Source organism: Lissotriton vulgaris, chromosome 1_2, assembly GCF_964263255.1.
Source record: "Lissotriton vulgaris chromosome 1_2, aLisVul1.2, whole genome shotgun sequence".
In the NCBI taxonomy this organism is placed as follows: Eukaryota; Metazoa; Chordata; class Amphibia; order Caudata; family Salamandridae; genus Lissotriton; species Lissotriton vulgaris.
The window spans coordinates 290,347,287-290,374,513 of NC_141686.1; the positions used below are offsets into that span (position 1 = coordinate 290,347,287).

The 27,227-nt window shown below is 46.3% G+C and overlaps 1 protein-coding gene across 1 annotated transcript in view; it reads right to left on the bottom strand.

The window, feature by feature from the left end:
- Window positions 1–27,227, bottom strand: part of TBC1D10C (TBC1 domain family member 10C) — a 138,048-nt gene that overhangs the window by 45,944 nt on the left and 64,877 nt on the right. The window contains exon 5 of the mRNA XM_086953257.1: window positions 15,831–15,937. Within this exon, the coding sequence (XP_086809383.1) occupies window positions 15,831–15,937 (107 nt within the window). The remainder of the gene's footprint in view (window positions 1–15,830; window positions 15,938–27,227) is intronic.

Consider the following 27,227-nt stretch of genomic DNA (forward strand, 5'->3'; position numbering starts at 1 on the left):
CGTACACCTGAACGGTTTCATGGCGCTGTGGATCACTGAACCTCAATTAGCGGAGGGGACCAGGGGGCAGAAAAGGGGTTATTGAGGGAAAGCCTGTGAGAAAAGAAAGGTTTTTAATGCTTTTCGGAACATAGAATATTGGGTAAGGGACCTGAGGTGGGGCGGGAGCGAGTTCCAGAAGGTGGGGGCGAGTGTGGAGAATTTGGAACCTCCCCATTTTTTTCGCCGAAACCGGGGAACGGTCAACAGGTGTTGGGAGGAGGACCGCAGTTCCCTTGCAGGGGCATAGGTTTTTATCTCAGAAGAGATAAAAGCAGGGGCGGAACCTGACTGGGCCTGAAAAGTAATGCAACCCATTTTGAACAGGGATCGTTCGCGAATAGGGAGCCAGTGCAAGGTTTTTAGAAGGGGAGTGACATGATGGGACTTGGCCAGCTTATAGACTAGACGAGCGGCCTGGTTCTGCACCAGCTGTAGCCGTCGAACATTGTAAGCGGGCATACCACAGTATAAAGCGTTGCCGTAGTCTAATCTAGAAACGACCATAGCCAGTACAATGAGTTTTAGGGCAGGGAAAGAGAAAAAGCGGGATACCTTGCGAATGGTGCGGAGAGAGAGGAAAGAAGAAGACACCACTGAACTCACCTGGGAGTGCAAGGTGAGTTGATCATTGATCTTGAAACCGAGCGTTTTGACAGAAGGGGAGGGGGATGGCGGAGGACCAAGGGAAGAGGGCCAAAAGAGAGGGGACCAGGGACTGGCACAACCACCTGTCAAAACCAGTTCGGTTTTGTCTGGGTTTAATTTCAGGTGGTTGTGGTTCATCCAATCCCGGATGAAGATCATAGTGGTTTGAAAATTAGACATGGAGTGAGGGGATGAGGATAGGGTGAATATGAGCGGGAGGTTATCCGCATAATTAAATACGGAGACCTCCATTTGTTGAAGGGCAAAGATAAGAGGGGCAATGTACAGATTAAAGAGTAATGGGGAAAGGGAAGAACCCTGGGAGACCCCACAAGGCACCTTACAGGGTTCAGCCGAGAAGTAGCCCAGGCGCACAGCTTGGGTGCGGTCCCTTAGGAAGGAGGACAGCCAGACCAGGGCTACCCCGCCGATCCCGGCCGTCCTGACACGGGAAAGTAAGATGGAGTGGTCCACCGTGTCAAAGGCGGCCGAGAGGTCGAGGAGGACCAGGGCCTGGGGAAGGTTGGTGTCCATACCTTCTCTAAGGTTGTCAAGGACGGATAACGCCACAGACTCGGTGGAATGGGCGGGGCGAAATCCGGCCTGACGGGGGGCTAATACCTGGTTTTCTTCCACAAAGGTGGTGAGGGCTTTGGTCACGTGTCGTTCCAATACTTTCCCTAAAAAGGGTAGTAAGGAAATGGGTCTGTAATTGACAGGAGCAGAGGGGTCAGCGCCAGGTTTTTTGAGGATGGGGAGGATTATGGCTGTTTTTAGAGTTGGAGGAACAACGCCCTGAGATAGGGAACAGTTGAGAAAAGAGAGTGGGGGTAACACACAGGTCGTGAAAATGAGCCTGAGGATGTGAGCAGGGCACGGGTCAAGAGGGGAACCAGATTTAACCAGGGAAAGAAGAGAAAGGAAGGATTCTTCCGTTAAGGGGGGGAAAGAATCAAAGCAAGCCTTAGCAGGAGGGCTAGGGGGATTGAGAAAGGAGGAGGAAGGGGGAGAGATGTTGGCTTTAATTTTTTCAATCTTGTCCAGGAAATAAGTGTTCAGAGAATTGCATAGAGACTGTGAAGGAGAGGGTTTGAGGGTGGTTCTGTCAGAATAAGCAAGATTATGGATTATAGAAAAGATTTCTTTAGGCTGGTTCTCGGCGGCTAAGATTTTGGAAGAGAAGTAGTCGGTTTTGGTGGTTAAGATGGTTTTCTTGTATTGCAACAAGAGGGAGGTGTACTGGGCTTTAAGACTGGGGCAGTAATGACGTCTCCAGGCTCGTTCGGCGTGGCGAACTGAGAGTTTTAAAGCCTTAAGTTCCTCATTGAACCAGCGGTTGGAGTCGTTGGGCCGTTTGGAGGAGACTCGCCTGAGGGGAGCGATCGAATCGCAACCTGACTGGAGCCACAAGTTGATGGAGTCTGCTTGAGCTGTCAGCGATAATCCGAGTAGATCTGGGCAGGAGGGAAAGAGTGTGGAGGCCACTACGGACGCATCAATCCGGCCCCAAGAACGAGCCCAGACATTTTTGGAAAGTGGGAGCTTAGTGGTTAAGTCAAGAGGTGAAAGAAAGGAAATCAAAAAGTGGTCAGACCAAGGGCAGGGGGAGGTGGAGAGGGACATTATAGGGCAGTTGAGGGACCAAATCTGGTCAAGGGTGTGACCCTGAGTGTGAGTGGGGGAGTGGACATAGGATTTGAAGTTGAAGGAACGAAGGGTGTCTGAAAATTCTTTAGAAGTAAAGCATTCAGCTGGGTCAGAGGGCCAAAAGTTAAAATCACCTAGCACCATGATGGAGGAGTTGTTAACCGCTAGAGTGGCCACCAATTCTTGAAACCCAGGGAGGAAAGTTTGAGAAGGTTGGGGGGGACGATACATGAGTAGGCAGGTAAGAGGGATTTTGAGGGAGAGAGAACGGACAACTAGGAAGTCGGAGGTGCCAATAGGGGGGAAAGTGAGGGGCTGAAAAGAAAGCTCTTTACGAGCGATCAAAGCGACCCCCCCGCCCGCTTTATCAGCGGGTCGGTCAGCGCGAAGCGCGTAGTAAGTAGCAGGGAGAGCTGCTAATAAAGAAGGGAGGGAGCTATCACGAAACCAGGTCTCTGTGAGGAATAGAAGATCAGGTTTGTGTAAGTCTAGTAGAACAGAGAGATAGTGGTAGTGTTTAACAGCAGAGCGCGTGTTAAGATAGTAGATGAAAAGAGAAGTGGGTTTGGATGCAGCTGGGGGCTCGGGGCAGGAGACAGGGGGGGGAAGAGGGGGAATGAGACTGGGAGGGGAGGGGAGAAGGGGATATAGAAGCTGTGAGTCCCAAACTGTCGATATAGGAGGTCACAGAGTCATTGAGCGGCCAAGGGCCTTGATGACCGTAAAGTTGGGCAGAGGAGTATTGTCTTGGTAGGGCAAGGGGGGGTGTCCCTTGGTCCGGTCGGTCGCGGACGGGCGCAGACGGGCTTGCCTTAGGCGCGCCTTCGGCACGCAAACGTCGCGCCCGCTGCGCTCGTCCGCTGCGCTTCCGATGGCGACACATACTTTATACAAGTGGAAGAGAGGGTTGGAAGGGGGCGTGGCCAGCGCAGGTGGGCGTGTCCTGCTGGACGCGGAAATGGCGGCAATAAGGTCCAAACACCTCACCCGCTGCAGCGCTAAATCCGCTGTGCGGGGGTGTCAGTTGCCAGAAGCGAATTCAGTGCGCAAGGATAGGTGGGTAAGTAGGTTTTTAAAAACACAGTGAATTACAGTTTTAAAAATTTACAAGAGATCGCTGCTCCCGGCTGTGCCTCAGGAGGATTCGGTGAACTGGGCGGCGCTCGTAGTCAGCTCTATATATACGCCTGGTGGAGTGGGCGTGGCCAGCGCAGGTGGGCGTGTCCTGCTGGACGCGGAAATGGCGGCAATAAGGTCCAAACACCTCACCCGCTGCAGCGCTAAATCCGCTGTGCGGGGGTATCAGTGCCAGAAGCGAATTCAGTGCGCAAGGATAGGTGGGTAAGTAGGTTTTTAAAAACACAGTGAAATGCAGTTCTAAAAATTTACAAGAGATCGCTGCTCCCGGCTGTGCCTCAGGAGGATTCGGTTTTTTACTTTCCTTATGTCTTGAGGCCAGTTTCTTGGTAAGAGTAGTATATGTGTTGAATACATTTATGTCGGGGGTGCAGTAAACATGTTTGATTAAATGAATTTGATAGGGCACCAAACTGTACATACAAAATACAAGAACTGGCTGTGGATGAAAGCTGTACTAGAGTCAGCACCAGACATGAGCAAGGTACACACTCTAAACAGGAACAGCAGGTGCAAACTACTTGGCAAATGGCAATATAGAGCGATGTGTCCTATGCTATAATAGTACCTCAATTGGCTCTAACCATGTCCCTAGCAATGGTGGTCATTGCGAAATTCCTGATTATCATGGAGCAGAAGGCCCCACCCTCGAGCTACAGTTGAAACATGTACCAAGTACCATAGGAGCGTCCTTGTTAGAATGTGTGTGCTAGACAAACGCTATATACATATGTGCATACCGACACTATAGTGAGGGACAGTATAAATATGAACTTATGCTGTGAGAGCACTTGACTGCCCTTATGAGCAATGGCTCCTGCACTGATATCACGACTTGGAGTATGATAAAATCGGGATCGGGAAAGACCACTGGCAATCATGCCCGGATGCGGGAGACCCCCGTCGCATGTGTGCTATAGCACATCAGCACCTAAGTAGAAACCATTTTAAGAGACAATAAATAGATGTTAAAACTCACAAGTAGAGCATTACTTTTTTTTCTGTTTTGCCAGTTCAATATAGAATTTTATTTTAGTGGTTACAACAATTTTACATATTCACCCCTGGCCTCCACTAAGTTTAAAGAGCATATATAATTTCCTGGTGGGTAGCCTCAGCACAGGATTCCATGGTGATAAGAATACCACAGAAGGGGGTGGAGGTGTCGGGCTGACTGTAATTTGAACAGCCACAGAGCTCCTTGCTTAATGAACATGCCTGCCGTAATTTGCCGTAACTCTGCTCCGGAAAAGGGAAACAACTGCCAGGAAAACGGCAGAGAGCCAAGACCCTGATCCCAGCAGCAGAAATGGCCTACCACAAGTCACCCTTTGTCCTTTTGCATCCAAGGGGGGGTTGAGCCACTCCTCCTTACTGCATTTTTTCTAGAATGTGGACTATGTTGAAGTGTTCAGATGCACACAGGTGAACCGGGTAGTGTAGAACAAGCCAAGGACGGGAGAGGGTGGGCTGCTTGGTATGGGGAAAGAGCAACAGGGGATGGGGGCGATAGGCAAGCAAGGACTGGACAACAAATAACAGGGGAGGAGTCATCAAAATAACAGAGTGAGTAGAGGGCAGAGCAAACGTCGACGCTAGTAGGGGAGACAAACTGTAAACATGCACTCTGATGTAGTGCTAGCAAGAAAGAAAAAGAAAAGTACCTCCACAAATTCCCAGCCAGTGGGAGGACAGCGAAGGACCATTGGCCGAGGACCGGAAGCTGTATTTGGTCCTTGCTCCACAGCATGGACCAACACACAACAGAAAGTGATACTGGGAGGTGCCTGTATGGAATGACCAATGCAAGGCAAGGAAATGAGATGGACGTTGCAGGCAATAAATGGTAAGTAATGGGCGGGGCTTAAAGCTCCTTTTAAAGATTTTTTTGTTGACAAGAGATTTCACAAGCACAACGCAAGCACTGTGCAGGAGGAACCTATAAATAGGACCTCAAACACCAACCCTTCAGTACACTACTGGACCTGTGGATACTCTGCCTGAAAGAAGGACTGCTTTGCTGCTGGAAGGAATGCCACTATGCTGGACAATTGCTCTGAAGGACTGCTGCTGTGCTGGATTGCTGTCCAGTTGTCCTGCTGCTCTGCTACCTTCTGCCTGGGTACAAGTACTGAATCTTCAACTATCCCAGGATCTTCAGTGTGTCTTGCATGGGCTAGTCTGCTGGCCTCCTCTTCAGAGCCACAGGGACACAAAAGGCGTACTCCATCTTGAACCCTTACCTAGACCCAGTCTGAGTGAGCCGTGATCCTTGGAAGTAGTTCTAAGGCGCCCAGATAGCCAAAATCCCAAAGTGTGGACTTGGCAACTTTTTTTGGCTAAAAACTGCTCTGAGAACCAGATGAGACCGGGACCAACCTGCTTGCTTATCTACTCGAAGTGCATCGCCAGTCAGATTGACTTTGCGGCTTCTCCCGCTGCATTCTTCTCCGTAGCAGCAAATCCTTTTTGACGGTCCTTTGCCAAAGGGGTATTCAAACTCGTGGAACTGTCTACAGCTACAGCCCTCTGCCTTATCCCGCTGGAGATTTTCAATTTCCATTTCAGCAACTAAGTCTGAACGTAGAAATCTTCACTCGCCTTCAACCCAAGGCCAGCTAACGACGACTCTCCCTCCTCGGACACCTCCTGTAGCTTTGCCCCGCTGAACTTGACCTTTTCAGAACATTGTTCTCAAATTTTTTTTTGTCCGAAGGTAAGCGCTGACCAGTCACAATTCGCTTCTTGTTTTCAAACCGCACTCCACTGGGGTCACAGATAGTGTTTGGCTCTCACTCCGTCTTGCGTGAGTAAATGGCCACGGTAAGCACTTTGGGCCTCATTTATGAGAAATGACGCATCGGTGCGTGAAAGCAGCGATGCCTCACTTCTCAGTGCGCACACCTTGCTACATACCTGATGTGTCATATTTATTGTATGACGCATCATGTCGCAAGGAGTTACAAATACGTCAGTATTTCTGACGTATCTGTAAGCGCAAAAGTGACGCATTGCTGGAGTGTGTCACAAAAGTGACGCAACTCCAGCAATGCGTCCTTTCACATGAGGCTTGCCTGCGTCAGTCTTGCGCCTGCTGTGAGGCAGGCGCAAGATTTTGACACAACGGCGTCCTAGAAGTGACGCAGTGAAATCTCATAGATTTCCCTGCATCACTTCTACGATGCTTTTTGCGGGGGAACGCCCCCCCTGCATACATTATACCTGATGCAGGTATAATGTAGCGCAGGTGTTTACAAAGTGACGCATCTGCTTAGATGCGTCACTTTGTAAATAGTGCGCAACAGGATGCATGTTTTATGCCGCCGATGCGTCATAAAAAGTGGCGCATCGGAAGCGCAAAACTGGCGCAAGGCCCTTTGTTCTTTTAGGTACTCATTTTTACTAAAACTTTAAAATATCATAGCTCCAGTTCTGGTGATTGGATTTTTGTCATTTTGGTGTCAAATAATTTATTAGAATGTACTCTATTGGTCTAAATAGATTTGAAATGTTCTTGTCTTGTTTTGTCACTTTATTACTGTTTGTGTGCTGCATAAATACTTGACACATTGCCTCTAAGTTAAGCCCAGCTGCTTGTTTTGTGCTTAGCTACCCAGGGTTAAGCACAGATGACTTTTTGTGGTTCACCCTGCAAGGGATTGTGGCTGTTGCTTGACCAGGGCTCACACCCCAGTCAACCAACAACCCACATTCTCACACATCTCTAATAGAGTTTGGTGTTTGTGATAGAGGAATGGCTACACCAACCTGCACAGTAAGTCAATTATCGTTTTTTGCATGCCACATCTGTATTCATCTGGGATGCAGTGTTCCATGAGACACCTCGTGAAGAGGAGACGATGAATGTAGCTAGGAAGATCGCTGATGGCGGCAGGTGTGCAGAGCCACCGGGCAGTAGCACAACCTTACACACCGAATGTCTGCAGAGGTTGACTCAAAGTCTTAGTAAAGAGGTTTACATGAGGATCTGAACTTACTGATGATTCTGTGTGTGGTCCTGTTAGAGTCTGAAGGCTCCTCAGACAAGAGGCTAGGCTTCTGTGGCTGGACCCTTGCAGGAGTCTGGGAGATAGGTTTTTCAGGGATGGCACATTTATGCAGAACAGAAGTACTCGCACCCTAATCAGGACAAAACAAAATGCTTCTAAGAACCGGAGAGTTGTTTGTGAAAATAAAGTGACTTGTCTTTCTTCATCCTATGAGTACATTTAGATGCTCTTAGAAAGGCCTCGTTTAAAAATCTGTGCCTAAAGCCCTTTATGATGGAGACATAGACAATAGCTAGATTTGCTTGGACTCTGGAAAGTACGAGCCATGCAGAACTGTTTGTGGGAGTCTGAAATTAAGCAGGAAAAACCTAGGTTTTTGAAACAACCATTAGAAGGATTAAAACGTTTGTATCATGAAGACATAGAAACGCAAAAAGAGCATTGGAAAAACTCAAGTAACCATGACAACCTGCAAAAAGGAATCCCCTGAAGGATTCAGGGAGAAGAACCCATCCGAGGGCAGAAAAAAGGAGACAGACAACACATGACCTGCATGGATGAGAAGCAATGGAGCTAGGAAGGGGACAGAGCCCCCGGCTGAGGATCATGCTTCTAAGCACTATCAAGGTGTGCATTCAAATAGCATCACATCACCCTCTGTCCGCCTGTGCTGTTTGGAGATGGGAGGACCACCAGCTTTCGTACTACTGTCGTCCGAGGAAGGAGGGGCATTACTGCTCATCCTGTAAGAGGGTCGGTCTGAGGTGTGTTTTTAACTTGTCACCTCCACTAAAAGCCTAACAGTACAGTACAGAAGCCAAAAACAAGCATTGGCAAAACCAATACGTCTGGCTTGTGCAACTATGCAGTCATTTTGTTGCAAGCATATTTGATAGGTATTGAAACTCAAAAGTAAAATCGCTGCCATCTAAATATAGAAAACATGAAATGATAAAAACAACAAGCAGTGATTGGCCTCTCCACCTTATCAGTGAGTAAAGTGGATAACTTTTAGACAGATGGGGACATGTACACAAGCAAAATGCTGCCACTCAAATTAAAGAGAGCCAATGGCTGAAGTGGGCTGACTCACTGCCCTATGCTGTGGTGAGTGGAAGCTAAATGTGAATGACACAATAACAGATTGATACATGTGTATGTGTGTTTACTATGGAGTGTGTTGAAAACATGAGGACAGCAAGACAGCTAAAAAGCTGTTTCTAGGCGAGACCTAAAAATAGCCCTATGGAGAATCGAACAATTGACTGTAAAGTACAAAGAACATTTTTCTTTCCATATCTGCCTGAAAAATGTACAGATGTTACTCGTTTGATACTAAATAGTTATGCATGTATGTATTCCTTTCGAATCTAAATATGTGGCAGAATACAAAAAACGTGTCAAGCAATTCTTCTAGAATTCCAAGAAAGCATTATAAAACATATTGGAAATATAGGTGTAAGCATAGGGGTGAACAGTTCGGACTTTTTCAGGCAGCTTTTGTTAATTGGGTCCTGCCATGCCACAAATATATATTTATAGCATACAATGTCATGTGTAAATTCCGAAGACCGTGGGTGACTTACATGTATGTCGGCGAACTCTGTAACTTCTCGGTCCTAAATGTCTGCACAACAGGAAGTTGCCTTATGGTACTCCCACAAATGACAAATACAATTTTCAGCAAATGGCATCGAAATAGGGTTTTTTTTTCCAGAAAAAAACAATCATTGGCAACGCCAATAGGATTGGTGTTGGCTGCTAGCCTTTTGGCTTTGTCAGGATTAAATTGGGGAACTAAAATGCTGAAATCAGCCTGCCCCCTTCTGCTTCTCACTCTAGCTCTCTCTATCCATCAGTCCATTCTCTCCCCTTCCTCTCTAATCTCTTACTCTCCACCGCTCTCCCTCTCTCGCTTTCTCACTCTATGAATCTCCTGTGTTCCTGCTGTAGTGAATCTCATAATCTGGAGAAAGTGGCAGAGATACTAGCAGTGGCCTTGTGCTTACAAGACTAGCCTCCAATGACTCCAGCCCAGTAGGGTAATGCCAGATGGAATAAAAGGCCAGACCTGCCCTGGGCCTTGTCAATGCTTTTGTTTTGCTATGTTTTTTTAAAACGTCATTGTTGTTGGAGTTGCTTGGTCCTATGCAATATAAAAAAACATTGGCTAATAGCAAGAGAATATATTTGTTTACAAAAATCACAGAATGCCAAAGTAGTCTCTGGCACTGAAAGGAGCGGATGTGCACTTTGTGAAGGAGCGGAATGACGTCACACACAGTGAAGTTAGCCAATTACTGACGTGGGCCTGACCCTTTGCCCCACGTCGTAGGTTGTAATGGATGAAAGAAAAGTGTGAATAACAACAGATCAATGGATGACGAGGGCTGGCTGAAAGCCCATATAAGCATATTTTATATGTATATACATATAATTTTAGTAAAATCAAAAGGTCTTGGTTAAAATCGAGACTGTTGGACTCAGCCCTTTCTGCAGGGTCCCCCCCAAACTTTTTCTCTTCACTCCTCTATTTTTTCGGAATTGATTTTTGTTGGCCCTATGACTGTGCACTCCACCACCTTGACTCTGTAAGCGCTCTGTAAGCTCTCCGATGTACAAATCTCCTGTATTTTTTTTCGTCTGCCTTGACCTTATATTACTTCTATGAATCTGTAAAGTGCTCTGATACCCTCACGCGTCAAGTTCGCGCTCTATAAAACCTTAAAATAATAAATAAATAATGATAAATAACCAGTGGTAAAGTGCATGTGCTGTCCCCTTAAAACATGGGGAAATTGGCGTATACCCAATTGGCATATTTAATTTTTTTGTAAGATCCTTGTAAAGTGTATACCATGTACCCAGGACCTGTAAACGATACTTCTGGGTCTGCAGCAGTGAGTGTGCCTCACACTTAAGTAACCCTTTAAACCTGTCCCAGGCCTGGCATTGCAGCCTGTGCTTGTTTAGTTTTAAACTGACATTGTGACCCGGCAAAATAAACCTTTTCCAGGCCCAAACCTTCCTTTTTAACACACATACGTCACCCATAAGGTAGGCCCAGAACAGCCCAGAGGGCAGGGTGCAATGGATTTAAGATGCAGATCAAGTACTTTAAAGTTTTACATGACCTGGTAGTGAAAAACGCTTATATTTGTTTTTCAATACTACAATGCCTACCTTTCCCATAGTATCACATTGAAGTTACATTATTAAGTCCTATCCTAGTCTGGCGGTCTGAGGACTGGCAGACTCACAGGGGTGCAGCAGTGGTGGTCCATCTACTGCCGCACCTGCGGTCCAACTGCCCCATTATGAGCTGGGTGGTCGGACCCCCCTGGGACCACCACCAGGCAACCACCGTTCAGTTGGAGGTGGTGCAGCAGGCAGAGGCCGCAATACAGTGGCGACCCCCCGAGGGAGTGCTCTGGAGCGGTGGGGCGGGACAGGGGGAGGGGCAGGGTGGGGGGTAGTGGAGTCCGACATACTACGGACAAGAGTAAGGTAAGTAATTAAATAAACAATTTACCTTGCGCGCACTGCATCGCCGAATTAGCAATGCAGCGCGCAAAGGTAAATTGTTTTACTCGTCCCCCGCGCTCCTGCAAATCAGAGGAATTTCCTCCTCTTCCTTGATTCGTCCGGCTCACCGCAATTATGGTACAGTCCTGACCACGCGGTTCGGAAGCTGTCCTCCCTGTCCTGTACTCCCAGAGCTTGGATCTCCATCTCCATATACAGATCATCACAAAACCCGGATCTTGTGAACCACTAACTGGTAGTGGAGTATCTCGCCCCATTTTTCTCCAGCCAACCTGTTTCCTCACGCAAGACCTTCCGCTTAATTATTACAGTGAATTCTCTGTGATTTACTGCCTCGCTTAACTTGATTGATTGATCCGTTTCTGCTGGGCAACTTGATTGATTGATCCCCTTTCTGCTGGACCTCTATGGCCGCTCCCCATGACCTTTCTCTTCAGTACTCAGCACTACCTTGGAATTAGTGACCATTGTCCTGATGATGACCTGAAATTGATCCAGTTGAAACGCCGTCAACTACCCAGCACAGACCTTTGGCGTTATTGTGGTCAATCTATTTATCCCGAATCAAAAATACTGACATTGTATATATTTGCATTGTTTTATTGACCACATTATTATTTGTTCTTACCCTTTCGCCATTCACGCTGTGTTTTGCACCCCAGTGTCACTGCGCCGTTCACTGTCACTAGCACGTTCAGTGCACACTTGTGTGGTATGGTCACTGTATATAAAATTGTACTGTAGTGCTGTTACAACTACCTACAAATATTAGTTTTCACCTTACCAATTCTGTTGTGGTCTCCCTTCTTTTGTTCCCTCCTTTGTGATGTATACTATTATTCTAATTGCGCTGCTCGAATTACTTCCAGTTGAGACATTTGTTACAAGCTCTAACCCGTCTCACCTGGGTTAACCGGTTTACTCCTGTAATTGTTTCTCCGGCATGGACATAGCACCATATCTGCACTACTTGAAGTTACAGAGCAGCTACGGTCTGCCTTGGATGTGGGCAGAACCTCAGCACTGATCCTGTTGGATCTTAGCGCAGCCGTCGACATGGTCTCCCATAGGATCCTGTTACATCGGCTAGAGGAGATTGGGCTCAATGGCAAGGCCATGGCCTGGTTCTCCTCCTTCTTGCCCGATCGGTCTTTCCAGGTCTCTGCTCCTCCTTTTACCTTCAGTGTCCATCCACGTCGGCTGTGGTGTTCCACAGGTATGTGCCCTGAACCCTATTTTATTTAATATTTACGACCGCCCCCTGGCCATTCCGGCTAAAGCCCGGAGTATTGCCATGGTATCATAAGCCGATGTTATCCAATTGGTGTTCACATTTTCCAACAACGCTAAACAAGATCAGGTGAAATTTCAAGACGACCGTACGGCCCTCTCTGAATGGATGGCCGACAACTACTTGCAACTGAATTCCACCAAGTCAGAAGTGGTGGGCCGAGACATGGGGCAATCAATGGGGGCCCATTGCCCTATGAACCGCCACCCAACCGAAAACCGTGGTTCAGAATCTGGGAGTTCTGGTGGACAGCGCCCTCTCATTTGAGGGGCACGCTAAGACAATGGCGGGCACTTGCTTTGGTCTTTTGCGCAGCCTGAAACCCATTCTGGTTTCACAGGCACAAATATGGTGACAATCACATAGAGATGCTGCAACATGCACCTCCAGACAACAAATGGCATCAGATTTCATGCGAAACATACTGACCATTCCCATTCTGGGACTCTTTGATGCACCCACCCGACAGATAATCATCCAACCCACCGTGCTGTCTCGACTAGATTACTGCAACAGGCTCCTACTTGGCGTTAATAAAGCTGTGACCAAAAGACTTCAACGGGCACAGAACGCAGCTGCCTGCATGCTCTTTGCACTACCTACGTTTTGCCAAGCCTCAGACCTTCTTTGCCGGCTCCACTGGTTGCTTATAGAACAGAGAGTCAACTTTAAGGCGCTATGTACTACACACAAGATCCTGCATGGCCTGGGTCCGCAAATTCTGAACGAGCTGCGCTTGTTGTATGTTACGGGCAGTTTGCACACACCGCACCAGTGACGTCTGATGTTATCTCCACGTGTACAGGGATATTTGGAATTGTGACGATATTAGTAAATTAAACGTTGGTGGGAAATGGTGATAGCCAGATAAAAAGAACAGATCGTATTTTTTGCTGGCAGAACAAAAATACACTGCTATTTGCTGTCTTATGTCAGATGAGAACTAAATTGCCTCAAACAAGAACACTGTCATATACTGCCCTCTGCTGGAAAAAGTTCAGTATTAAATCTACCTATGAAGTTAGCAGCAACACGAATTCTACTGCCAATAAAAAATAATTCAGAATCATTTAGTTCTGTCTGGACTGAAATTGACTGGATTCTAGACACGAATGAAACAAACGGATGCTGCAGTATGACTGACTGGATGTGTGAGTGGCTGTCTGAATCAGTGAGTGGGTGTTTAAGTATTTGTGTGGGTCTGTGAGTGGTTGTGTGGGAGTGGGTATATGTGAGGTTGTACAGGGGTGTGAGTGGGTGTGTGAGTGGTTCGGAGGATGATGTCATTTGAGATGTCATCAGTGATGCCATCAGTGATGTCACTGACCATGTCATGAGTGATGTAATATGTGAGGTCATAATCAGTGTATTGCAGGGCCATACGTTATAGTTAGCACGCATAAATATAACTGCTGAATTTCATTGGTTTTGTTCAAGTGAAATCTGAGTCTAACTATAACGTCCCTGAAACCTTTGTTTTTGTCTGTGAATTTCTTTGGGACTTTTAATTCTATTTCCAAACTATAATGTCCCTGTAACATACATATATGTATATATTATATATATATATATATATATATATATATATATATATGTATATATATATATATATATATATATATATATATATATATATGTAAGATATCAACATTGAAAGTTTTTTAAACTGTGTAAATATGGACAGCCATATTATGACAAATTTATGTTCCCCTTCAAGCTCTTCAGAATGTGTTTATTTTTGTGGGTGAGTGTCTTATGTTGGTGTTTTACTAAGGACTGAGCAGCCCAAAAATATCTCCCCGGATTCACAAAGAATGTAATTAGTGACACTAATGACACACATCTTCATTGTGAACAAGGGATGAGCTTCTTGCCTCTTTAACATCTGAATAGACCCTCAGCTGGAAGGATGGGCAGGAACCTCTGCAGTGTAAATTATGTACTCCATGTACGTTTGTCATTTTCCAGCTGGATGTGGGCAAAGAAGCATTTTTATGAAAGTGGCCTTTTATGTAGCAGATGATGATTAACCGGTTCGATGCTGATGACGGAACCGCTCCGTCATCAGCTGCGGTTGGGCTGTGCTGATGACGGAGCGGTTCCGTCATGGCCCTGCGCGGCGCGTTCTATTGAGTGGGCGGGGCCATGACGGAACCGCTCCGTCACAAGCACAGCCCAACCGCAGCTGGTGACGGAGCGGTTCTGTCATCAGCATGCGGCCGCCGAGCGGCCGCCCCGCCCACTTAGCGCTGCGGCGGAATAGCTGCCGCAGCGATGTGGTTAATGTGCAAATACGAGCTCAGAGAAAGAAATATGTTGCTGTTAATGACTTTATTGAAATTGGTTCAAAAGTATATGCTGGTGAACATGATTATATTACAGAAACTAACACCAATTGATGCCGGTCCACCAGAGAGCAGTGTGCATGAAAATCAATCAGCATTAACTTGTTATACATTTTGATGCACAGATCCTCATTACAAGTTGCACAGTACTGCCAGGGTGCAAACTCTGACTCGTAATCAGTGGTACTGAGCCGCAACACCTCTCCAGTGCAGTGCAATTACATGGAAAGAAGGGGACTATAACAACTATCCTCATGCCGTCAACAACTTTGGGCTCTTATCTTCTTACATCTAAATTACAAACCATTTGCAAACATTAGTATACTGTAGTACTTGCTGCAGAATTTAGGATTTTTAGTAGCCCGTCTGCTAGCCTATCTTCCAAACTTTTTAACTTGTGGTGGCTAGCTCAAAATACTTTTGAGGCGCTACAGAAAAAACCGAGGGGCATATTAGCAAGAGTAGCGATAATTATCGCTAAATGCGCTTAGCGCACTTTTTTTTATCGCTGCTTCTCGCCGGATATTATCACAGAGATAACGTGCTATTAGCAACGTTTATCTCCAATGCGACAAAATATCCAGCTATAGCGGCTCAATGCGAAAATATCGCTGGAAATCCAGAGACATTCTCGCATTAACGCCAATGGTGGCTTAATCTAATAATCCACCCCCCATTGACTATACAGGTAAGTCAACTTTTTAGCAGGCGTTAGATTCTAGCGATAATCGCGCTTAGCGCGAATATTTTTATCGCTTCACCTGCCTTGCTAATAGGCGGTAGCTGTGTTAGCGACTGTTTTCAGTTGCTAACAGTTTAGGTACGCCCACTTTGCATGTCATTAGCGATAAATATCGCTGACATGCAAAGCGGGCCCCAAACCTGTAGCTATCGCCCATGAGCTGTCGCTAACTGCTGTTAGCGACAGCTTGCTAATAGGGCAATAAAAATATCGCCGCTTTAGCGGGAAAAGAGTCCCGCTAAAGCGGCGATATGGCCCTTGCTAATATGCCCCAGAGTTCTAAGAAAGCCTGGAACGTGAACAGACTGTATTCACTCCACCAAAAACACAACCCCAAGAACACCAACACCAACAAGTACAAATGAAAGTTTACTGAATTGACACATATAAAAGAAATTCTGAAACTACGCTTTGATCTTCCTTACCCAGGGCCTTCTGGTGAGAGGAACATCTCATGAAACGGGAACTGGCGATGTATGTCCTTCTCAATAGTTTCAATCCATTGCGGATCCCCTGCTGCCCGGTCAAGTTCCTGGGTTTAAAAGACAGAAGGCTTGTAAGGCAGGTGGATGGATTTCGGCTTGTGCTGCTTGCTATGGTTAATTCCAGTTATGAACATTAATCTCCAGTCTGGGGCTTGAGTTATTTTACATTTATTGAATTGACATAGGCCAGGTGGTTCCCATGATAACCGTGCCAGAGGCCCCAAGCTACACTCACTGAAGAGGCCCAACAAGGCTGAAACCCGTCTGGCAAAGTTCCTGAGGGACTTTGCCTGAGAGTTCTGGCTCAAGTGTTTATATTGGAGCAGGACACATATGGGAACTTGTACATGCCCACATTATAGCTCTACAAATGACACATCATGAAATGCACACATCAAAAAGAATATAACACACACCAGAATGAATGTCATTTGTTTTAAAAGCAACAAAATACATGGCAGAATCAATAAACCATGTAGTAAAACTAATTAGATAAAAAGCAAAATCAATACATGACTTAGTGAATGATGGGTATTGTAAACATGCTAAGTTGAATAAAACATATACTAAAATGCACGTCAATCACGCAGAAATTATTATGACCCTCACTGAAAAGATAGATTTTTGCTTACCCGTTTTCGGATGGGCATTATTCATAGATCCCTCAGCTTCCCAGCCAGAAATGACTGGTCCAGATGCTAATCAAATGTCCATGCGATTAGATATCAGTTCAGACTACTATGCATGTTTTATTTTTCTGTACATTTTATCAAGTTCAGAGGAAGAGATGGATACTCCCTGTTCTTAGATCATTAGGCTTGCATCAAACGTCCTGCATGTTTGGTCATGCAATCGAGTTGGGAAGGACTTTTAATTGTATCTATATCCACATTTTTAAGTTCGGTCTTCACTTGTAGAAAGTCTATGTCCAAGTCAACTGTGGTTTTAATCCTGAGAATTTAACGATTAGCCAATTTGTGCTGCTGCTCACCAAGTTTTCTCAGTGAATATATTTTTACATGTCATGTTTTAAACTGTTTGTATTGTGCTTTTATGATTATTTCACTAATAGTCGAATAAAGCTTGATTTGATTTGATTTGAAGTGAATATTACTTGAACTGAAATTAATTTGACACACAGTAAAATCATTATAACATACATGGACACTAATATGAGACATGTTTATATTAATGGAAGCCACATTGAAACCAATATGACAGATATTCAAATAAAATATAAGATTCACTGAAATGAGTGTGACCAGGGTTCAAATAAATGTGGCCTACATTAAAATAATTGTGGCATACATTGAAACAAATATGGAATTGACCGAGAGGAAAATGGCATGCCTTAAAATTAGTATGGCATGTGTTGAAATGCAAATGAGATTTGATGAAATTATATTGAACACTTTAAAACAAATTACAATTACTAAATTCAAAATGGTATGTGTTTAAATGAATATGGCACAGGCTAAAATAAATATGACTGACATTGAAATAAATATAAACTCACTCAACAGATAAGTACTAAAGAAATGTGGTCCCATCTGTACAATGTCAAAGTGTGTGAGGGCAGTATTAAGACATGTGTTGTCTTCCCCTGTTCTGTCTTAGGTTCAAGTAGATATGTCATTTGCTGTTCCTATGTGGATCACTATATGATCTACAGTTTCAGCCTGTCTTTGACATTGTACAGATGGAACCACATTTTTTTAGTACTTCTCTGTTGAGTGAGTTTATACTGACAGTAAGGGAGCCAGAGAAGTCTCAGTCCTTTGTCTCTCCCGGTGTGTTTTTCATTGAAATAAATATGACATGAATTGAACTGATTATGATGTGCAAAAGGACTATGACATGATTTAAAGTAAATATGGTTTATGCTGATATGAATATGAAATGCAGGGAAATCAATACAGTATGCTTTGAAAGGAATCGCAACTGTGTTAGACATGCCTAAAAATGAATATGACTTATACTAAAATATATATACCATTTGTTTCAACAAATATGGCATATGTCAATATGAATATGACACAATTAGAAGTGAATATAACATAAACTGAAATGAATATCACAAGGGTTGGAATTGAACTCATGTTCAAATAAATACCTCGCCTATTGAAATGAATATGTCCCATGTCAACATAAATATGGTGTGCTTTAAAATGAATACGACAATCCTGAAATCCCATGAGATAAGTGTGGCATACAGCAAAATGAGTTAAGCACATGTTGAAATAGATATGACCACGGTTTAAATGAATATTGCTTGTGTTGAATTGATGATGGCATGTTTTGAAATGAATGCACAAATATTGAAATGCGCTATACATATAGAAAATGGACATGACATCCCATGAAATTAATATAACGTGCACTGAAAAGACAGAGAAAATCCTTTTAAAATGCAACACATAGAAATGCAGCATAAGGTGATTCTGGTACAAGGGTATGCAGTACGACAAGCTTGGAGCACAAAGACAGAGGGAGACCATTGCTCACATTACAAACTGTGCAGAACAGTATTACTGCATGGTTTCTTGTAGTTATAGCACTCAGCCCAAATGCAAGTATTACTGGGTCTAATCCAAGAAGTTGCAGATGAAGCTGTCAGACACTTGGAAATACCACTAAAAGCGTTTCACCTGCTCAGAGCTGGTGGCATATCATTGTAAATGACAAAATGATATCAAGAAGTAACATTTCGGGGGGCGTGACTAGCATCCGAGCAAGATGGCCGCAGCCTAACAGAGCTCCATGACAACAGGAGTTTCTCCCGATAAATAAGATCACTAATCCTGCCACCACACAGTCATAACCGGTCGGACCGCGATCCGCTTCGCCTGCGGTAAAGACGGTGCCGCTCAGAAGCCCAGGAGGTGCTACAGATGCGGCACTTGAAAGAAAGAGCTAATGCGGCCTGTGCTCCATGCTGAGACCGGGACCTTGCGTGATCTCTGTACCCGCGGAGGAGGGGTCCAGAGCGACCCCAGAAGTGATGGAGCCGATGATGAGCAGGGCAGCCCTACTGGAGGCACAGAGGCAGACTCACGCCGAGGGGCGCGAGGGAACACACAGACGTTCGCCCTGGTAGTGGTGAGGAAGACGGAGAGAGATGCATGGCGGACCGGCGATTGCCCTGGAATTCTTTAAACAAGTGAGTGCGGAGCCCGCTACACTCCTGAAGATGGCGACCCCTGGGGACAAAGCACACATCCATTAAGGGCCACAAGAGAGGGACCAGTGCTGCCCGGTGAACGTGGGACTGGCAGTCCATTGCGCCGGGGGCCGCTGGGAAGCTGGAAGCTGCTATGAGCCGCGTCGAGAGGGGGCGACGTTGGGCCGCGTGAGCTGGTCTTTAGACCGGCGCCAAAGACTGACTCAGCCTGTAACAACGTGCATTGATGTGGGGTCCGGCTGAAGTCGCCTGGGCCCTCATTAAAGAATACTCACGGCATGTGGTTCTCCCCCCCACCCAACGTTGCGGGGCATGGTGAGGCAGCCAAAGACGGCCCCTCGGTTTTTCGCCCTACATTGAGTCGGACAAGTGGCAGACCATAGACTTGAAATTACGCTGCGATGAGGGTTACAAGCACACCCTCCCGCCAACTGGGCTGAGAGGAATGTTGGCAGGAAACCTGGAAGGACGCGTGCGAAGGCAGCTCGCACGGCAGGCAATGGCGACTACTGCCCTCACACTATGACTGTGGGGTTACTCCTGGCGAGTGGAATACGGTGGAAGACTGGATAAGTACGCATACTAAAAAGACTCATCGGAGCCCTCACAAATGGACACTGCACGGGCTGCCACCCCGGCGGCGGATGAATCGAATAAATCAGATGAGGTCACCCTTAAAGATGTAATGGCAGCCTTACAAACTGTTCAGTCCTCAATTGGCTCAATTTCTACAGATATCTCCCAAATACGGGCGGATTTTTCGAAAATGACGGAAAGACTGGTGGATGTCGAAAACATGCCGACTGCGCTCTCCACAGACACGGCTGCCTTACAGCGACAAGTGAAGCACCTAGAAGCAGATAACAAACGCACCATGGCTAAACTGGATGATTAGGAAGGCCGTTCCCAATGCAATAATGTGCGCCTCGTTGGCATACCGGAGAAAGCAGGTGGGCCAGCCCTAGACCTCTTTGTAGAATACCTCATTAAGAACCATCTGCAACCCCAGGGCCTGTCCAGCTTCTTCTCTGTGGAGAGGGTGCTTCGCGTACCAGTTGGTAGACCACGCTTGGGGGCCCCCGACCAATTTTGGCACGCATCTTCAATTTTCGCGACCGCAATGCAATTCTACAGGCGGCAAGAATAGACCCCCCAATTGGGATTGATAATTGTGCTGTTACACTCTATCCGGACTACACTGCTGCGGTCACCAAACAGAGACACCGTTTTCTAGAAGTGAAGAAAGAAATGCGTGCCAGAGAACCCAAGTATCCGATGCTTTTCCCGGCAAAACTGAGAGTGGAGGCGGAGGGGAAGACATGGTTCTTCAAAACACCAGAAGAGGCACAGGAGTGGCTGGAGGGATGGCCCCCGCCAAAGGCTCCAGGACACCAGGGAAATATCAGCAACACCAAGTGACTGAATCGCAAGTATCCAAGACCAGAGGGCATAGTAAATCGGAAGACTGATCGTACTTTGATGAACGGACTTACATTCGATGCTAAAGTCCCTAATGTTGGTGCCTGGCAGATAAAAAGGACTGCTGTTGCAGCCATGGGCCACAGAGCAGGGTTGTCTCATGTGACAAGAACTCAATGTTTGGGACTGATCTCTCCAGAACACTGGGGCGTGGGCATGGGCTCCTTACAGGTATGAACAGGCAGTATATACTAATCACTGTGGAAACATGTCCATTCCAAGGGGGAGACTTTTGAGGGTCATCGGCAGACTCACCCCCACTTACCATCTTACAAGTTCAGGGATTGAAGCACTCTGCTCAGTTGGGGTGGCAGGTAGTTCTAGAACCGCCAGGCAGGGAGGCAGGGAGGCAGGAGGGGGGAGGCGATTGGAACATAGTTAGGGGATTTATGTTTAGTTTTGTTGTTTCTGATCCACAAATTGTTCGATGGTACTGACTATTACGTAATGTTGCTTTGCATGCTACGCAATCCATTGCACTGGTCAACTACAGCGCTTGCACATGGCACACACATTGACGGGACCTGAAGAATCGGGTACCCACTCGCTGACGCCGGAGGTACCGCCCCCCCCATTTTGCAGCAGTATCATGTCAGTGGGAGGGAAGAGCTTATAATTTAGTTTCAGTTTACATCCACCCGCGCTCCACCAGACAGCCTTTCACGATTTGGGTACATTTCTGCTGGCCCTCCCACAGGGAGAACTAGGTATTTGTAGAGGCGCTGGGACTCATAGATGTCTGGGGCACCAGATACCCCCATCGAGCGGCAGTACACTTTCCACTCCGGAGTACATAATAGTCTCTGGAGGATAAACTATAACCCCAGGGAGACTCCTGGAGATAATACATTTACCTAGTGGCATCTTAGACCACTAACTGATTCAAATTAAATACACGTCACATATCCCATGTCGGAGACACATTTTTCCACTCCACCCCGGATATCTCAAGATTTCCAGGATTGGTAAGGGACTTTTAAAGGACACAGGGCAGTATTTTAATGAAAATGAGCATTCAGTAGTGTCCCCGACCACCTTATGGGAGGCATACAAACCAGTGATTCGTGGACAGGCTATTTCATCGTCAACACCTGGACACCCTGGAACAGGGAGTACTCTGGGCTGAAATTGCCCACTCCGCCAACACTAATGACTCCACGGCACATGATTTAACCCTGGCGTGCCAGGAGTATAGGACCTATCTATGGGAGGTGGCCAAAGCGCGAAACACTGAAACACAACACTTGATATACGAAATAGGGAACAAGACAGGTAGGCTTTTGTCTTAAGTCTGTCTTAAGTCTGTCTTAAGTCTGTCTAAGACAAACTTAAGACAAAATCCTAACTTCTGTGAATACCAAAAGTAGTAAATTCAATCTGTGAATACCAAAAGTAGTAAGTGCATTCTGTGAATGCCAAAAGTAGTAAGTGCATTCTGTGAATACCAAAATAGTAGTAAGTTTAGGGTTGAGTCTTGAGTTCATTCTGTGAATCGGGCCCAGAGGTGGTGGCTAATGGATGAATTTCTAGAGACTTTTCACTGGGCAGGGGTACGAGGCAGGATTGCCCCTTATCACCACTCCTCTTTGCTTTAATATTAGAGCCGCTTGCGGCATGGCTAAGGCAGGACCAAATGATCTGTGGGATGAGGTGGGAGATGGGCTGGGAGGACCGCATCTCGCTTTATGCAGATGATGTATTGCTATACCTGGCGTGTGGGAAGGGTATGCCCAGATGTGGGTCCCGTGTTCACTACGGCACTGGAGTCAAGCTATCCTAGCTGAAGACGGCTGATAGCCAGAAACCGGTCCTAGGATGCTTGATTCCGGTCCAGGGAAGACATGGCTTGGCAGTTCGGGCTGGACTGTTCCCATGAGGCACAGGGTCAGACTGATTTGCATATGGCCATGTCTGAACTGGGGTGGCTTGGTGAGCAAAATAACGATGGATTAAACCCAGATCTGTGACTGGAGGTGAATGTTTTGCCATTGTGCAACATTCCGTCCATCATCTTGTGTGTTTTGCTGTTCACCCTATGTGGGAAGTGTATGCCCAGACGTGGGTCCCATGTTCGCTACGCCACTGGCGTCAAGCTATCCTTGCTGAAGACGGCTGATAGCCAGAAACCGGTCCTAGGATGCTTGATTCCGGTCCAGGGAAGACATGGCTTGGCAGCTCGGGCTGGACTGTTCCCATGAGGCACAGGGTCAGACTGATCGCATATGGCCATGTCTGAACTGGGGTGGCTTGGTGAGCAAAATAACGATGGATTAAACCCAGATCTGTGACTTGGGGTGAATGTTTTGCCATTGTGCAACATTCCGTCCATCATCTTGTGTGTTTTGCTGCTCACCCTATGTGAGAAGGGTATGCCCAGACGTGGGTCCCGTGTTCACTACGCCACTGGAGTCAAGCTATCCTAGCTGAAGATGGCTGATAGCCAGAAAACGGTCCTAGGATGCTTGATTCCGGTCCAGGGAAGACATGGCTTGGCAGTTTGGGCTGGACTGTTCCCATGAGGCACAGGGTCAGACTGATTTGCATATGGCCATGTCTGAACTAGGGTGGCTTGGTGAGCAAAATAACGATAGATTAAACCCAGATCTGTGACTGGGGGTGAATGTTTTGCCATTGTGCAACATTCCGTCCATCATCTTGTGTGTTTTGCTATTCACCCTATGTAGGAAGGGTATGCCCAGACATGGGTCCCATGTTCACTACGCCCCTGGAGTCAAGCTATCCTAGCTGAAGACGGCTGATAGCCAGAAACCATTCCTAGGATGTTTGATTCCGGTCCATGGAAGACATGGCTTGGCAGTTTGAGCTGGACTGTTCCCATGAGGCACAGGGTCAGACTGATTTGCATATGGCCATGTCTGAACTGGGGTGGCTTGGTGAGCAAAATAATGATGCATTAAACCCGGATCTGTGACTGGGGGTGAATGTTTTGCCATTGTGCAACATTCCGTCCATCATCTTGTGTGTTTTGCTGTTCACCCTATGTGGGAGGGGTATGCCCAGACGTGGGTCCCGTGTTCACTACGCCACTGGAGTCAAGCTATACTAGCTGAAGACGGCTGATAGCCAGAAACCGTTCCTAGGATGCTTGATTCCGGTCCAGGGAAGACATGACTTGGTAGTTTAGGCTGGACTGTTCCCATAAGGCACAGGGTCAGACTGATTTGCATATGGCCATGTCTGAACTGGGATGGCTTGGTGAGCAAAATAACGATGGATTAAACCCAGATCTGTGACTGGGGGTGAATGTTTTGTCATTGTGCAACATTCCGTCCATCATCTTGTGTGTTTTGCTGTTCATACCTGTCGTCCCCGGCACAATCAATTGTCTGTCTACTGGACTTCTGTACCGCATATGGGAAGGTCTCCGGGTACACTATAAATTGGGCAAAATCACTCCTTTACGTACAATGCGGCCCCACCCCGAAGATACCGCCGGGCTGTAAGCTGCAAGTTGCAGCAAGGGAATTCAAATATTTAGGGATATATATCGTGCCCCAACCAATGCATTTCATCAAAGAAAACCTCATGAAACCACTAACAAAGTTTTGCCGCAACGTGAAACACTGGAGGTCTCTTCCACTGACGCTGCAGGGCAGAGCTGCCTTCTTTAAAATGATGGTGTTACCTAGGTTTCTGTATGCCCTCCAAAACACCCCATTCCCAGTTCCCCCTGCATACTTCAAAGCAATTGATTCAGAAGTCACTACTCTACTTGGGGACGGAAAACCTGCGCGCATAGCACTGCACAAACTAGTTCGGAGCTGGTATGATGGGGGAATCGCGTTACCCAACATAAAAATGTGTTATTGGCCCTCACAACTTATGATTATAAACCACTGGCTACATGCCTCGCAACAAGAGCCTTCTTTTTGAATGGACAGATATAGCCTGCCAACTGACCACATACGGAGAGCCCTATAGACTACTATGCGGAAGTACGCCCTCACGAGTCTGACGGCTCATACGGTCTAAATATGGCACACTGCACAGCGGGCACTGGGGTGGGAGGGTGTACTGGCGCAGGCCACAACGCTCTGGGAGGCCAAGCGGCTAGGTAAACTATAAAACACAAAGGGGTTCAGGAATGGGATCTCATTGGTATTACCAAAATAGATGGCCTTTGGGTTAAAGGAGGGGTAATTTCTTTCGCTCAACTTCGAGACACATACATTATGGCCCCGTCCGAATTTTTCAGAAATACACAAATAAGACACGTGCTGACGAGCGCCCATTCCACCAGACACACAGTTACCAGAAGCCTTACCGTTAGAAGATAGACTCCTTACTGACCACATGAACACAAAGGCCATCTCACAAAACTATCGTAAGATCATAAATAACCAACCAGACCCCACGGCGACTCTACAGGAACGCTGGAAGACAGATGTAGGGGATGTGGGCGATTCGTACTGGCAGGTAGCATTGTCATCTCCGCGAGAGGTGGCGATATCTTCCAAACTCAAACTAATACAGCTCAAAATTCTCCATAGTATGTACTACTCACGCATTACTATGCATAAACTAGGAGGAGCGCCTGACCCTCTATGCCTACGACAATGTTGACTACCAGGCACATTTCACCACATCATATAGCAATGTCCTTTGCTCAAACCCTACTGGAAAAAAATGTCATAAATGTGGTCCCGCGGGTGGGAGAGGCAGATGTTCCACCAGACCCGAAAGAGAGCCTCCTCAATATCTGGGAGCCCACAGATTTGAACCTACGGCTGCAGGAGTGGGAGTCGCTGGGGATGACGATTGCAAAACGGAACATAGCCCGAAACTGGGGTTCGGGGTTAGTCCCCACATATCGACAATGGGGAAACGACATGGATAGCGCAATGGTGGCAGAAAGGGCGGTGTATACTCACAGAGGATACCCAAAGAAATGGTGTAGGATATGGGGTAAATGGAACGCATTCAGAGGAAATATATGTGAACCTCCACAGGCAGAATCAAGCTCGGTTGTCAGTTGGTAATAGGTTTCTCAGACTAATTTATTTCTGTTTGACTATGTTGCACTGAGCTAAGTTAGAAATGAAACGAAATCAAAGGATTTTTGTGTGTATGTATGAGCAACGAGCATCGATATTGTACTGTATAAAACGAGATGATTGTGCTTTAAGATGTGATGTAAACATAAAACAAGTGGATTATGTTTGGATGTTGGTTTGAAAACGTAATAAATTTTTTTTAAAAAAGAAATAACATTTCAGAGGCAAATGAACAGACAATCTCTCACACACACAGCTAAGCTGACAGCAAAAACATCTGTGCAGAACATGGATATAGTGTGTTAACATGACAAATCCAGATCTCACACCATAAAGCCTAGATATGAAATATTGTCTTGTTAAGAAATGGGTAAATATAGTCCATTTAGGAACTCCTCCCTCAACAGCCCAAGAAACAGAATTAATAACTACGCTGTCTATGCCCCTGGCAGCCCCAATCTACCTCCAACCGTAACCTCAACTATTCCATCTCAAGACAGTACATCCTACTGTCACATATACCCCACGCCAAATCAAGGCATATGATCTGTACTTCTAGCTGGCTCTTTTCCAACTGCCTCCCAATCCAACTATCTAACAACCTACATGGAGACTGAAGATTGCCATCTGGACTCCTTGGGCAGGGTCTGGTCAGCCCCAGAAGTGTTCTATTTTCTGCAAAGCCTGACAGGTGAGACTTGATGGGAGGCATGTGACTGCATGGAGGTGCAGGAAGGGGACAGAACTGTTGCACCGATTCAGGTCTCATGAGATGGGCTCCAACTCACATTTGCTCCTCAAGCCTTTGCAAGACAAGTGTGTGGAGGGCAGACATCATGGCAGTCTGTCTTTGGGCAATTTGAATTATGAGGTCCCAAATAGCTGTCCAAGGGCCATTTTTTGGCTGGACTTCTGCTGCCAGCTGCTGCCATGTATCTCATAATGCACCAGTTAACCTTTCTGCCTGTCAGACGCTGTACTTCCCTGCAGTCCTGATGTCCAGCTACTGTTGCCTTTGGTGCCTAAGTTCTGGCCGCTCAATTTTACATCTCTGATAGGGCTCTAACAGGCAGCTGTATTGGCTGCAGATTTCTTCAGTATGCAACAGCGTCCTACCAGTATGGTGTCTAAGATTCCCACAATACATTCCAATTCTTTTTCCATGCTGTCAGCAGAGTAGGCTTACAGAGGAGCAGGTCTTTAGTTTCTGCCCTGTATCACAGTCTGTGTCCCATGCCTCATAGTCTGCTGAGAAATCTAGAGCAGGTACATGGAAGGAGTCTTCCTCAACCTTGTAACTCACCAGCAGCTGTACAATGTCTGGCTCAGAAGAAGGAAGTGTGCCTGTCACTGGAGTTCCAAAGGGCATATTGATGAGATCAAATTCAGTGGCCATGGATACAGTCTTACTTGGGGCAGGTTGGGAGCAGAGGTGCCACTGTGAACAACACTGCTTTGCCCCTGGTAGTTTTCTGTTACTCATGGTTGCAGAGTTTCAACAATGCTGTTCCTCCCGTCCACATGTGATGTACTAACCTTACTTTAGAAGAACCTTTCTCAAAGATGTGTGCAGACCCTTCTATTGTTGGTGTAGGAAGTTGGCTCTTTATGTGATGTAATATAATGTGATGTGTTGTGCAAAGAGCCAAGGGGTTCCCTTAT